This window comes from Nannizzia gypsea, genomic scaffold, assembly GCF_000150975.2.
Source record: "Nannizzia gypsea CBS 118893 supercont1.6 genomic scaffold, whole genome shotgun sequence".
Classification (NCBI taxonomy): Eukaryota; Fungi; Ascomycota; class Eurotiomycetes; order Onygenales; family Arthrodermataceae; genus Nannizzia; species Nannizzia gypsea.
The window spans coordinates 1,391,332-1,405,537 of record NW_003345196.1 but is presented as its reverse complement, the minus strand read 5'-3'; the positions used below and the strand labels follow the sequence as shown (position 1 = coordinate 1,405,537).

Genomic DNA, 14,206 nt, shown 5'->3' with positions numbered 1-14,206 from the left:
AGAATATCAGTGGATGTTGGGGCCCAATGTAGGTTAACTATGCTAATGACGAGAAAATAAGTATACATTTGCGAGTGGTATTCAAAATATCACGACTGCCACCTTCCCCCTTTAACGCCATTGACCCTTAGAATACGAAGAGAGATGCCCTACCCCGTGCTACCGGGTACCAATTTCCACATGCCTTAGTTCTATATCTGACGACCGCTGGTCCGAGGATTCTCCCTGTTCACTGGCTTCATCGTACTTGACCACAACATGGGTGGTCATTCGGATACCGTGCTTTTCTGAATCACTGTCTTTATCGACCATGGAATCGACCCTCTCCTGCGACTCTAAATCCAGTTCCAGCTTCCCGATTCCTATACTTGCGGATGTACTAGGATGCCGTGACCTGGATCTGTTTAGGGGCTGGGCATTTGACGGCAATGGGGACCATGCCCTGCCAAAGTACAAGTCTGATTGTTCTGCCCTCATGGCCGCATTGATGATCGAAGGCCCGCTGCTGTGGGCATGGCTGCTTTTGTTCTTGCCTGACCAAGAGCAGTTGTTGACGAATCGTTCCAGAAAACTAGGAATGAGTATCGATATCGGCCTCCAGAGCGGCGGCATGCATGAACAGATGATCGCAAGGTTATACTCGATGACTGTCCATACTGAGGAGTTTATGTTGGTCCAGGGCGTATCAGAGCGGGAAGTAGCAATGTCGATGGTTGTGATGCGTAGGACCGACGTTACGCAGACACTAGATGGGAAAAACGTCAGTATGACTATATATGTATGAGACCAGGCAAGGGTAGCAAGGATGCAGTTAAAGGTGAAACCCACAATAACCCGACAGCAAACACTCCACAGAGAGCCACTTTGCTCCTGTCCGGCAGTTGTAGCCGAAGTATAACCGGGATAGGAAGCAGGATGATAAAAACATCCGTTGCAATGATGAAAGCCGCGTTTGCGAACCAAAACGCACCCACGTTTATGCATTTTCCACCTCCTGGAGTCTTCTTGTCAAACGCATAGGGAACTGGGTTGCACTGGAAGATACTCGAAACCACGGTTCCAGTGGTAAATGCAACAATAATTGCGATTCCTACCCAGCATGTGGTTTTAAACCACGGAGAGATGAATACCTGGAGATAGAGAAGCAAAACGCTAATCTTCGTCAAGGCGCTGGTTATCTTGTAGAATATCTGTGCGAAATAGTACAACTGAGGTGACAGATAACTGATGTAAGCGCTTATGCTTGAACCGTGTGCTGTTGGACAGCCTTAGAAAGGAACCGCCATACCTTTAAGGACTTTGCAAGCAACTCTGGGGGTATGTCGTCTTTATGTTTGCCAAATGCCCACCCACAAACTGCTCAAATATTAGTTCATATACTATATAGAATCTTTTGATAGTAGCTAGTGAAACTTACTGATAATCATCTGAATCGAAATGGTCTCCGCAAACACCTGGGGTTCGGAATAAACCATCAGCGCACTGTGATATTTATTTCCATGCTATATCCCTCTAGATAGCACAGAAGGGGGAAGAAATGCGTGTATTCCGTACCAGAGATGCCAATATTGTCCAGTCATCGGGCCCGAGGCTCTTTGAATAGTACCGCCGAGTAGCAACCCTCGCTATAACAAACAGTGGCGTGATAATGGAGAATACCAGAGCTGGAATCGCCAGGCGGTCAGAAATGTCTTCGACATCCCCGTAGTGGCTGAAGACTGGCATTATGTCTCATCGAGATGGGACGTGTGAGGAATAGTCCAGCCCATTTGGATCGGTAGTGTCAAGATGAGAGGAAAGGGGCGAACAAAACGAATAGAGCGAGTGAGACTCAGAGAAATAGAGAGAGAGAAATAAAGGATTTTTCATCTAGCCCATGGCGATGCTTGCCAACCAACACCCACATCAGCGGGATTGCCAATACAAGCCTCAAAGAGAGAAGGTAGTACTCCGTAGCAGCCATGGCTATCCCGCAGGAACTGAACGAGGGCGATGGAGCAGGGGTTCAAATTCCTCGACTCTCTTCCACACGAAAGCCAAAGCGCACATTGGGATTCTGACCAGAATGAAGGGAAGTGTATGGGCAGTGCTGCTGTCATCCCATGCCATACTCCGGGGGGGAGGTATGAATGCAGGGGGAGGATACTGGGTGTGAGCACTTGACTAACACAATCGGCACGCATGGGGGGTCCGGAGAGGATTCTTTGGGCCAGTAAGCAACCCTGGCTTGACAGGCTGAGTTGGCTGGTGGTTGCTTGTCTTCCTTGACATCCCTCCTTCGAACAGCTGCTCACTAGCCAGCTAGCTGAAGCCGGGGCATAGTACTTCCTGCATAGCGCTATTACTTGTTTAATAATAGCCCAGGAAGTCATGTACTGCGTGTAGGTCAAGCGGTGGCAGGAGGAACATTTTCCAACGAGTTGCGCGGTTTGCTGGAGGCAGGCTCTTAATAGCGAACCCTGCATTTAGCCGCTCCTTGCACTCCATGGCTATAACATAGGCACAATATAATCTGGCCATATCTTGGTATCCGCACTCACCCGTCGGAGGAGCACCAATTGCCATCCATCCGCCTAGGGTGTGAGTTTCCGAGGGTGCTGGGATATGTAATTAGTTTCTGTTTCTCTCCAAGGGTCGAGGGTATTTCTCTTACGCAATTAATCGCGACGGCATGTCGATCGGGTCTTCGAATGGCTGGCAAGCTAAACACTCCGTATGCAGCTTATAACTAGTGGTTATGACCGCTCGAATTCTCGAGGTAGGTGAGCCGGCGAGCTTATGGAAAGGCGACATCAAAAGTTGTCAATCTGCAGTCAAGCCGGTTACCAAATGGCTAAGATTTAACTGACTAGCCCGTGGCAACTATCACCAGTTGGTCGATCGACAATCTCAACTAGTTAGTTACAAGCTATATTTCATCGCGTCGTAAATAACTAGTTAGCCAGCTACCTAGGCAGTTATCAAAGACAATGGGCTGTGAAGATACGTGATACCCACGTTGCCTTTGCGAATCTATAAAATTTAATAGTTTTATCCATTCCGGATTTTTGCGTACACGTAACACCATGCTAGACATAGTTAGGGAAGCTTGTTATGATAAGAGCGATTCTTGAAAAATAGTAGATGATAGTTAACTCGTCGTTAAATGCTGGGAAATGTCGAAGAATTTGTTTAATCTGTCATATCCTATCCCCCTTAACCAGCGGTTGCATTTAAAAGAAGGATGGAGCAGGGAGTTCCTGTAGCATTTTCACGGCCATTGTATCACCGACGATGCCTATTGCGAGACAGCTGAAAGGTAACAAGATTCATATCTTCCTCATGCAGCGGTGTATGTACTGTATTGCATTGACATATTATACTCGGGTATTGTATCAATGCTGTAGTGATCCAACTAGTAACGACATCACTAGAAAATCCACGGTTGCTTGAGTTAGACTGGCTTCTCTTGTGATATAGCCCCTTAAAGGAGATAGAAACAAGCCAGCATTTCCCATCAACTTAATGGAAGCCCACAGCAGTTTGTGTAAGAGCTGAGCCGAGCTCTAATAACTAGTTAATCGGCAAGTCTCTATTCAGAACCGAATCGCCAGCAAGCAGCGGTTATATCACTTGGGAGTTTCTAGAGTTGCTTGGTTTGCACTGGTTCGGCTCTTGCGAGTAAGAAAGTAGATATAACTAAACCACTGTCAGCCCAGGCTTGTAACCGTTATTTAATTAGGAGTCAGCTTGCTAAAAGTGACAAGTTTGAAAAGCGCGTTTATAGTCTTCTCACTTGATACTAAGCGCCGGGTAAGGTGATAAGGTTAAATGAAGGCTGTAAGTACTGTAAGTTAAATAATAGATTATCATTAACTAGCAGCCAGTGTACTAAAAGTTGTATAACTGAGTGTCCCGATCTTCCAAGGCCATAAAAATTGTATCCAAAGGCCACCGCCTGTGTAGCACTTAATACGTTAGTTATTGCCATACCGGATACCGGATGGGACGTATTTATTATAACTACTATGGTTGTTGTCGAGCGAGCGAGCGTGAAGTTATGTATAACTGTACGGAGTATATCAACTTGTGGTGAGTCGCCGGAGTTGAACCGTGGCCTTCACCCTTGAAATTCGATTTCACAGTGACTGATGGGGTTTTGCAGGAAATCCAGCCTATGAGTGGTTATATCTTTAACACACATTTGTAGCTTGGAGGCGTAATAGCGAGGTAAGCTGTTAAAGAGGGGGTCATTGAGAAATTAAACTCTTCCAGGCGGAGTATCTCCTCAACTCTTTCCTCGTACGGAGCGGTATGTTCCTTGCAATCCTTGCTATATGTGGCCCGTTAAAGGGACTAGGGGATTTTCTCGGTGCTTAGGAAAGGTCCCTGCACAGGCTTGTTTCAATGAAACTTGTTCACTACAAAAAGCCCGCTCATTTGGACGACTGTAGCTGGGTATCTTGTTTTCGTGGATTAATTACCCTCAGGGCGGTACTATACCCACAGCATACACGAGGTCTGTCCGTATGTGCTCGACGAGACATTAATATTATTCCTCCAGCCACTGCATGCAAGCTGCCAGTCGACATGGATCTTTCTGTCGTCCTTTCGTTACGGAGCATGGCCCTAACCTGTCCTAGGACCGATGCTACCATTTTACCCGACTAGATGGTAGTTTTGTACTCTGGATTCTGGACCCTGTACTCTGGACCCTGGACTCTTGGACTCAGAACTTGCAGATTCAGGCTTGAAGAAAAATCTGCAGCCATAATAAAAATGGCTGCTGTAGCACTCGTTTTCGTTCCCTCTTCGCCATTTCTGTTTTCCTTCGTGGACTTGACCCAGCCTTGAACCGCTCTCCTTGAAATTTCACAGTACCGGAAGACATGGCAGATTTGGCAGTCGGGGAGAAAACAAATCCCCAGGAAACTGGGGTTGAAAAGGATGATTCAGAATGCGGCCCAGCGGAGGAGGGAATCATGTCACCCCAGGCAGAAAAGAGGATGATGCGCAAAGTTGATATCAACCTGATGATTCCTCTATGGATTCTCTTCATCTTTGGGTTTCTCGATCGTATCAACCTTGGAAATGTGGCCGTCTTGGGGATCATGGAAGAATTGAAACTCAAGGGAAATGATTTCAACGTTGCCGTTCAAGTTTTCTTTGTGCCGTATGTTCTGATGGATATTCCGAGCAATATCCTATTGAAGAAGTTTGCTCCATCGACTTGGATCAGCATGCTCACTTTCTTGTGGGGTGTGTAATGCTTTCTAGCCCACTTGATGCAATTGCACATACTGACTGAGCAATTGTCTTCCTAGGTGTATCTTCCATGTGTCAAGGCTTTGTGAGAAACAATGGCGATCTTATTGTTTGCCGCTTTTTTATCGGCGCCTTTGAGGCAGGTTATGTCCCCGGCTGCGCATTCTTAATGGCTACATACTACAAAAGACATGAATTCCAGAAGCGACTTTCACTCTTCTGGGTTGCAGGCTTGCTTGCAGGCGCTTTTGGAGGCCTCCTCGCATATGCCATTGATCATATGGATGGCCTTGGAGGCTATTCTGGTTGGAGATGGATATTTATACTGGAAGGCCTCTTTTCAATTGTTCTTGCAGGTCCTGCAAAATTCTTTATTGCCGACTGGCCAGACCAGGCAAAGTTCTTGACCAGCGAGGAAAGGAAAATGATGGTTACCCGCAGCAGCCAAGACATCGGGGGAGGTGCTCGTATGGACAGGCTTGACCTTGCTGCGTGGAAAAGGATCTTATCTGACTGGAAGCTTTATGTTGGCACATTCATCTATTTCAACATTACAGTGTCAGGGTACGCGACTGCTCTTTTCATCCCAACTATTGTGAAGTCTCTCGGGTACTCTGGGATCCAAAGTCAGATCCATAGCATTCCGGTATGGCTTGTGACCGCGGTTGTTACCCTCATGGTCTCATACCTGACAGACCGTCTGAAGCATCGCCTTGGATTCATTGTCTTTGGCGTTGCCTTCGGAAGCATTGGGTATATCATCCTCCTTTGCCAGGGCCCCGTGGGCGGCGGGTTACCTGACGCAGTTCGTTATATGGCGGTATTCTTCGTCAGTGTTGGCTGCTATATTGTCCAGCCTGTGACTATTGTCTGGTTTGCGAATAACCTGGGAGGCCATTACAAACGAGCCATTGGCCTAGCAATTCAAATTGGCATTGGAAACCTGGGTGGACTGGTTGCAAGCAATGTCTTCGTGCGCAAAGATGCGCCTCGGTACTTTGTTGGCTATGGCGTTTGCTTAGGTACCATGATCATGTGCGGAATTGGTAGCATTGTACTTGCTCTCGGGCTTGTGCGAGAGAACAGGCTGCGAGATCAAGGGAAGCGTGATGACAGGCTTCAGCTGGATGAGAGCATCCTGGGAAACATGGGAGATGATGATCCACGGTTCCGATTCACGATCTAAAGAGTATGAGTTTAACAAAAATAACGACAGGATAATAACGCAGCACCAGTATAGGTTTAACTAATATCATACCTTGTTTTATTTTTCCTTCCACTGGCTTTAGCCGCTCTTGACGGCTCAATATCCCAGGTCTCACACAAGGCCATGCTATTTGTCTATAGTCGAGTCAAGTACTCAAGGACCAAATCAATTGTTACTGCGCTCAAGACTCCGGTGAGAGCAATTACATTGCAATCTTAGCTGACATTAGCCTTGTGATAGCTCTCAGCTGATAAAAAGCTGCGGGGTGGTAGTTTTATATCCTCCTGTACGATGAGATGAAACTGCGCAGCTCGTGTAACGAGCGGCAGGAAATTCGTTTCAAATCAGGATCAACATAATAGAAGATGCTCATTTGATGCATTATCACAAGGAATAAAGGATCATAAGACGGCTTTATGAGAGTAACTTGTTGATATGCGCGTTCCATGGAGTTGCGTGTCGTCTAGATGGTGAGTCCCAGGCGGGCAATATTTATAGGCAGAACGTCGACTTTATCTCAACGACATCGCTACAACAGCCAGGACAGAAGATTGGACACATCTACAGTCAACCGCAGTTGATACAGACTGGCCTGCTTACTCGGAAATATTCACTGCTTCAGCATCCCGCCATGCATCTTGCTGGAATGAACATGGCCTCCATGGCCATGATAACTATATCCTGCCTTGCTCCCATTACCAGCGCTGTGTGGACTTGTCCCAGCGAAAGAGAGGCCTACTGCTGCACTCACTATGAAGACAAGACTCCCAAAGGCCTGTTTGGAACCGGATGTATGCAAAGCCCCCATGGTTTTGAGTCTCTAGTCGTTTATATGACAGCACACTGATACATCAATAAACCGGGTCTAATAGGCACTCTTGCCCCGAGAAAAGAAGGCTGTAAAGATAAATCGCCCGTCGAGTGCTGCAAGCCTCTAGTATGTCCCACTTTTGCCTTGCGGTATGCTTTTGAAGAAGTAAAATGAGTCTCCTGACAACCGTTCTTGTGATAGGCCGATCAGATTACTCATTTCTGTGATAGCCGAGCAAAGGGGTACATGTTTGTTGATCAGAAAGAAGGCCCTCAAAAGGCATAGGTATACGGTTGTGGGGGACCCTACAGACTTTATTATGCACATGGGGAAGAAGAATACAGGAGCCAGAGCAGGGTATGTATTCAATATGAAGGGGACCGTGTAAGATTTTCTCGGGACAGCGCAAAGCAGGCCATTAACACCTGTTTATAAAAATTGTTTTATGAATGGAAATTTCTCTTCGAATCCAACAACAGCAGACCATAATAAATAGTTGGTGAAAGATTTCGTTGATTAATCCAGTGGCAGCAGTTAAAAGAGCAGCCAACGTTCACAGTCCAGTTTCAGCCTGGATATCCCAAAGCTCCTCAGCGTTGCGCTGGAATAACCTTTCGACCATATCCCGGTCTCCATCACACCAGGCAACACAAGCTTGGATAAACGGGACAATGTCGACCGAGTCAAATCGTGTATGTGGCCAGTCTGTAGCAAACACAACCCGACCAGGTGCCACACGCGTATATTCCATGAACATTTCCCGTAGACCATCAAATTTCGGATTGCTCGTGAGACGATATGCGGCAGATATCTTGACATACGTATTGCCACCCTTCAGGAGCTCGATCGTCTCCGCAAAACCAGAAAGGGAGTAAGGGTCAAAACCCCCCGCGCTCACCTGGCCTGAAGTTGAAACAGGTAACCCAGGGCTTCCGAAGTGGTCAAGGCACACAGTGGCCCCTAAATGCGGTACAATGTCTACCAGAGATGGGACATGCTGGAGGGCAATATATAGCTGCAAAACCCAGCCATATGGGCGAATGATATCTGCGTACTTGTGCATAACCTCCTTCAGCTCCTCAGCACTCAGCTCCCTGCCAGTAGATTGCAGGTTAAGCCTCACTCCACGTACACCCCATTGATGCCATGACTTAAGGGTATCCTCAGAGGGGGGGTTGGCTGGATCCAGCGAGACCACTGCTCGACCCTGCTTTGGCCCCAGTTCCTTCAGCCCATCGAGCATACATGTATTATCAAATCCGTATATAGACGGTTGTACCAGGACGATGTTTTGGATGCCAACTGAAGACTCAAAGCTCATCGCGTCAGATAGCGTGTGAATAGGGGGTACGTATTGAGCATCTGGTGCGAGGGGGTATTTCTCTGGGTCGACAATATGCATATGGCTATCCCATGATGCCAAGGGAAGTTTTGGTAGAGTGCCCATGGTCCTGTATCGTGAGACGATAGCCTTGGAAAACCGATATGATGTAGTTGGCCGACAAGAGTGCAGTCTGCAGAGTAGATATCTCATGGCAAAGGGCCGTAATCCAGATGTAACTACAAACTCCCTATGTATAATTTAGGTTCCTCATACGAGAATAAATAATGACAATCACGTGAAAAACTGATGGCTGAAAAGCCGGAGAGAGAGAGTCCGCTAAATTTCTAGGATTATTTATTATAGACGGAGACGGAGCGGTATCAAGATGGGGAGGAAGGGTGTGCAGATGTTTCTCCATTTTGTAGCCTTTTAAGTAACTAACCATAGAAATAATTGAAATCCAATCCAGAGTCTATCCCGCCTTAGTTCACAGGTACTACTTTACCACTCATACACATCAACATGTTTCAAAGATTGATCACAAATGGTTAAATCCAAATAACCGTGAACTGTCTGCAGAAAAATGTAGAAGAAAGAAAGGGCAACGCCTAACCGCCGCCACCATGTATATAGAGTATGCAGAAGTCAAGATGACTGGTTCCCCCCCTATATTTAAGAAACGTCTGACTTAGATCAAGAAACAAGGACCAAAAATGAGGAAAGATGACGGACGAATTGTTGAATTACTCTAGCTTGTTGGCCCAGTGCCAGCCCAGTTAGTAGTGTCAAATCCTGCTCCAACACCACCAGGAGTAGCAGGCTCCGCGTACGAGAAGGCTTCAAGTAGCTCGGGAGCAATGTCATACATTCTATCTTGAGCAATGAAGTCAGGCGGGTCAGGTAGCGGGGGGGTATCCATCATAAATGGGGTATTTTGGTTTGGTAAGGGTTGTTGCTGCTGCTGACGTGCCTGTTGAGGGTCTGCAGGAGGAGGTGTGATGCTAAACGCTCCGTGCGGTGGTAGGGTATACATGTGTTGGCCATGCAACGGGTCTAAAGGAGGTGGTGACGATGTGGTAGTTTGTGGGGATAGGGCCGGGATGGTTGGCTGATCTGGGTTTGCTGGGGTATCGAATATGTTAATTCGGAGCTTCTTAAGTTCTTTCTCAATCAAGCCAAGTGCAGTGTGTATGACTTGTCAAATGTTAGCTATGAGTGATGTTTAAAACATTAGTCGCCGAATGGAAACATACCTGGATTGGCAGCTTTTACGCGTTCAAGAGCTAGAATGCAGTATCTCAGTTTTTCTAAGGTTGAAGGAGAAGCATATTTCAATGCCTGAATCTCAAGGATGAAAATAGAAGCAGCCGTATATAAACTATATGCAAGGGAGAGGACGACATGGCTATCGCCAAAAGTGCGTCTAAAAAGGTCATAAAGAGATATGTTCGAGGATGCCGATGAGAGGCATTGGACCAAGTGGTTCGCATTGCTTGAAGCACTTGCTTTTGTCCTGAAAGGCCTAGAGCAGAGCATAGGGCGGTGTAGGAGGATATTGGTAGTGTGGTAAATGCAGCTAACAAGGGGTTAATAAGCGATGCGCTCAGGGGAATGAAGGTGGCTAGCTTACTTGAGAGTCACAACATGGCTTGGTGGGCAATATGTAGGAAGGTTATTGGGAATGAGCTTTAAGAACGGCGGAAGTTCATTCCACCATTTTTCGAGATTGGCTCCCTGTTTATCCACACAGTCCTGTATCTGCGCCTCCGTGCTTTGGCGAACAGGATCGTAGATATGGATAATTATTTGATTAAGTATTTCAGCCAGTGAACACATTTTCATGAAACATGACGTTGAGTGGGCCTGCGTCGGAGGGTAATGCATGCCCTCGGGGAATATTACTCCGTGAGGAGTCCATATCTCAATCTCCGCAGTATCATCCACTTCGTACACCATATTAGCTATGCGATCAGATGACAAGGAAGTCAACATAAACTTACAAAGAATCCGTGGTGGAGAGACTGGGGTATCCTGGATAATTGGGGATCGACCAAAGTACAATGACACCAGTTTGTCCCAAAAGTAGCAGCTCCAGAAGAGCCGATTTCTTATCTCAACATCTTCATCCGAGAACTGCACAGAACCAGAGTACTTCCGGCTATCGATGGTTATGCCCAAGTCTTCTAATAGGCGAAACGCCATCCCGCTGTATAACCATGCCTGAGTCCGATTTCCACGTCCACATTCCTGAGCGCTGAGAAGAAGAAGGGTTTGAACAACAGTGATTTGGCCATTTCCGCCTTTCAAGCTTTCAAATAAACCCGTAACGGCTCGTTGTCGGAATTGCTGGCCTCCGTCATATGCATCAAGCATACGGGCAATCTTCGGTTCGTCCCTGCACCACCGAAGTGAGTGGGAGAGAATTGCGTTAAGGAGTATTTCCGAAAAGTAAGGGCCATTCATCTTCATATCACCTATAAGATAATGCAAAATTTAGCATTTCAAGATGGAATAGCCCCTTACGAGGGTAGGAATGGGGCACATACGTGTGAAAGCTGGACGGTAGACGAAATTAAACAAAGGTTGTATCCAACACCAATGGGAATCTAGCAGGTAGTTGAATGGCTCCTATTTTGGGGCGGGTTAGTGAGTGAGTGGCTAGACATATCTCAACGAGAAAGGTCCCCATTGTGCCGAAGTCGGAGAAAGCTCATACTGGGATGGTAGTCAACTGCTCAAAAGCACGTTCTCTCCATGCATTGTTAATCAGACGCTCCTTTCGACCATCAGACTCATTATCGACAGGCAGAGTCGGGTTAACAGTCTCTGCCAAACCGCTCGGCAGCTGAAACAGACTTGTTGGCCCATGGAAAGAGATGCGCCCGTCATCTTCCACCGTTAGACCTTCAATATCCCGAGAGAGCAGATCAACTGATTCCTTATCATCTTCACGACGTTGCTCGAGAGAATCAATAGATGACGGTCGGTCTGATTCTTCGGTCTTCAGGCTCTGGTCCTGTTGCTCTGGGTCACCGCCATTGCGGTTCTGGGCCTCATTTCTATACTTTGCCAGCTCCGCCTCTAGTTTTGCAATGCGTGATTCGAGGGTTCGCGTGTACGACAGCGTTGGAGTTCTTCATATACCTATTAGTATTTACTTATGCGACGCTAGATGTCGTAACTGATAGTGTCAAAAGCTCACAATGTATATACGCAAGTTTCACCCCGCGCGGAACACCGCGAACATGACGGTGTCGCAGCATTACATTTTACCTGTAGAGCCGTAAGTTTCTCAGTCAAGTTAAACGATTTGGGCACGATCTATATAGTACCTTGCGCTTGCGACATGCCTCGCATGAGAAAGCGCTTTTTCGAGAGATTGACGGTTTTGACGAGTCAGACATGGGATCCAACAAGAGACGAGCGCAGCGTGAATCGGCCAGTGAGTGCGTGGCTCAACAGCCATCTCACGGGATCCGAGAGCGCTATTCGTGTTCCTGGTACCTGTTCGTAACCTGTCCGGAGAGCAAGCAACTTGCTATTCCATCTTGTATCTTTTATATCAAAATCCAAATATATATTTCAAGACGAGAACCTCTAACATGAGGCCTAATTCTAATTTCCGCGGGGCAAACCCGGGCCGGAGTTTAGTTTATCCTTAGCCGAGGTAAGCGCGGCGGATAAATGGTTTATCCATATCACATGATATTGCTCCCAAAGAGGAAGGCGATTAAGTCTATGGGGTCTAAAACGTATACTATTATACATAGAAAAGATCATTTTGTTATACATCGATATGGAACGACCAGAGCGCCGCAGATTATAGGAACCTTCTTTCGAGATCGACAAGCCAGGCGTGTACGTCGTCAACCTTCATCTTCATCTTTGCCGTCGTCCTTTCGCCGGGTTTCGCGGAGAGGGAGATGTCCCAGCAGGGAATGCCGTCCAGCAGCGCCTTGATTTCATCTTCAGTCTTGCCGCCAATCTGGCCGGACAAGTCGATATCTACCGAACCTTCGGCAAGATTCTTGGGTCCCATGATGAAGACGAGGTTGTACCTCGCAGCATGGGCGTCGTGGATCTTCTTGGGAAGTGATCTGCTAGCAAGATCGAGATCGACGTTGAACGTCGGCTGTAGCGGTGATAGAGGTAAACCAGTACTCGAAGGGTGAGTGGAAGTGATGGGCTCAAACCCTGATACCTTAGCAACCACGTCCTCTGCGGCTTGCTCTAGTCCCTTCCCGACGGTAAGAAGGATGGCTTGATGGGGTGAGAGCCAGAAAGGCCATTGACCGTTATATCGCTCAATCAAAAGCGCAAAGAACCGCTCAAGGGAGCCGAAAATTGCTCGATGGATCAGTACAGGGGTTGCCCTCCCGCCCGTAGCTGGATCGTACTCCTCGGAGCCTTCGGGAACCAGATACTCTAAGCCAAACCTTTGTGGTAGGTTCATATCCAATTGTATGGTAGATAGCTGGTGGTATTTCCCCTGGGAATCCTGAATCTGCAAATCAATCTTTGGGCCGTAGAATGCGCCGTCCCCTTCGTTAAGCTCCCAGCTGAGGCCGCTGTTATCCAGTGCCTGTCGAAGCTGCTGCTCGGCATTTTCCCATTGCTCCAAACTGCCGATAAAGTCCTTCTCCGGCCGCGTGGACAGGACAAGTCTGTATCCATCAGCAAGTCCAAACGTCTGGAGGACGGTATCCGCGAACTTCAACGCCAACTGTATCTCGCTGCCAATCTGACCCGGACGACAAAAAATGTGTCCGTCATCCTGGTGGAATCTCCTTACCCGCGTCAGACCTGAAAGTGAGCCGGAAACCTCATTGCGATGAAGAGGGCTGAAATCGGCATAACGGACAGGGAGTTCTCGATACGAGTGCTTCTGAGATTTGAACAAAAGGCAATGTCCAGGACAGTTCATAGGTTTTAAGCCATATGTCTCATTCTCAGTAGAGTCGCCGGTATCCCCTCGGCCTCCCACCTCGTACATATCATCCTTATAATTCTGCCAGTGTCCGGACACTTCCCATAGCGACTGTTTATAGATATTTGGGGTGAGGACTTCACGGAATCCGTACTGCCTGTATTGGGCGCGAAGAAAGGAGATAAGCTTGTTGAGGATATGAGTGCCATTGGGACGGAAGAGAGGGGACCCAGGGCTGTAAATGGAATTCGTAAAGAGGTCTTGAGCTGTACCGAGAGCTCTGTGGTCTGCCGAAGCTGTCGCGGCCGGTTTAATATCGGGTGTCTTCGTTTCCTGCTGTGCTGAGCATGAACAGAATCTGCTATGAACCGGCGACGCAGCAGTAAAGGCTGGCCGCCATCGACTTGTCTGGCAAAAAAACGACTTGCCGCCCCATCTCTGGGCCGCCAAAGGTAACCGCCTCATGAGGTTTCCTACTTCGTTATTTGATCTCGTCGGCCTTTCTCGTCTCTTCAAGTTTCTCCATCGCGAAGTTTTGCCTTTTTCCCGGCCCCTATCACGTGTATTTAACTAGTTAACCATCCCCAGGCTTTTGAGCCGCTTTTGAAGCCGAAGAACCAACGTCAAGAAAATGACGGAGACACAGAATGCAGATAACTAGAGCATCGAGAACTTCTATGACGCGTCGATATG

General features: G+C 47.5%; 7 protein-coding genes across 7 annotated transcripts; 3 read left to right on the top strand and 4 right to left on the bottom strand.

Moving 5' to 3' along the window:
- Nucleotides 1–159: 159 nt before the first annotated feature.
- On the bottom strand, nt 160–1,725 carry MGYG_07136 (integral membrane protein; the record flags this gene model as incomplete). Its single annotated transcript, XM_003171089.1, has 5 exons — nt 160–745; nt 829–1,208; nt 1,289–1,356; nt 1,418–1,454; nt 1,555–1,725. The coding sequence occupies 5 exons, from the start codon at nt 1,723–1,725 to the stop codon at nt 160–162; spliced, it is 1,242 nt and encodes a 413-aa protein (XP_003171137.1).
- A 1,548-nt stretch (nt 1,726–3,273) lies between these two features.
- MGYG_07135 (hypothetical protein) lies at nt 3,274–4,459 on the top strand (the record flags this gene model as incomplete). Its single annotated transcript, XM_003171088.1, has 7 exons — nt 3,274–3,331; nt 3,557–3,660; nt 3,798–3,819; nt 3,961–4,071; nt 4,190–4,209; nt 4,255–4,291; nt 4,434–4,459. 7 exons carry the CDS (start codon nt 3,274–3,276, stop codon nt 4,457–4,459), a joined length of 378 nt encoding a protein of 125 aa, XP_003171136.1.
- Nucleotides 4,460–4,868: 409 nt separating this feature from the next.
- Nucleotides 4,869–6,430, top strand: MGYG_07134 (high-affinity nicotinic acid transporter; the record flags this gene model as incomplete). Its single annotated transcript, XM_003171087.1, has 2 exons — nt 4,869–5,238; nt 5,304–6,430. The coding sequence occupies 2 exons, from the start codon at nt 4,869–4,871 to the stop codon at nt 6,428–6,430; spliced, it is 1,497 nt and encodes a 498-aa protein (XP_003171135.1).
- A 652-nt stretch (nt 6,431–7,082) lies between these two features.
- Nucleotides 7,083–7,547, top strand: MGYG_07133 (hypothetical protein; the record flags this gene model as incomplete). The annotated part of the gene is made up of 3 exons (XM_003171086.1): nt 7,083–7,242; nt 7,324–7,388; nt 7,464–7,547. The coding sequence occupies 3 exons, from the start codon at nt 7,083–7,085 to the stop codon at nt 7,545–7,547; spliced, it is 309 nt and encodes a 102-aa protein (XP_003171134.1).
- A 268-nt stretch (nt 7,548–7,815) lies between these two features.
- Nucleotides 7,816–8,709, bottom strand: MGYG_07132 (amidohydrolase 2; the record flags this gene model as incomplete). Its single annotated transcript, XM_003171085.1, has 1 exon — nt 7,816–8,709. The coding sequence occupies one exon, from the start codon at nt 8,707–8,709 to the stop codon at nt 7,816–7,818; it is 894 nt and encodes a 297-aa protein (XP_003171133.1).
- Nucleotides 8,710–9,334: 625 nt separating this feature from the next.
- On the bottom strand, nt 9,335–12,052 carry MGYG_07131 (hypothetical protein; the record flags this gene model as incomplete). Its single annotated transcript, XM_003171084.1, has 7 exons — nt 9,335–9,780; nt 9,840–10,162; nt 10,217–10,529; nt 10,587–11,060; nt 11,133–11,214; nt 11,303–11,720; nt 11,919–12,052. The coding sequence occupies 7 exons, from the start codon at nt 12,050–12,052 to the stop codon at nt 9,335–9,337; spliced, it is 2,190 nt and encodes a 729-aa protein (XP_003171132.1).
- Nucleotides 12,053–12,406: 354 nt separating this feature from the next.
- MGYG_07130 (threonyl-tRNA synthetase) lies at nt 12,407–13,978 on the bottom strand (the record flags this gene model as incomplete). Its single annotated transcript, XM_003171083.1, has 1 exon — nt 12,407–13,978. The coding sequence occupies one exon, from the start codon at nt 13,976–13,978 to the stop codon at nt 12,407–12,409; it is 1,572 nt and encodes a 523-aa protein (XP_003171131.1).
- Nucleotides 13,979–14,206: the final 228 nt, after the last annotated feature.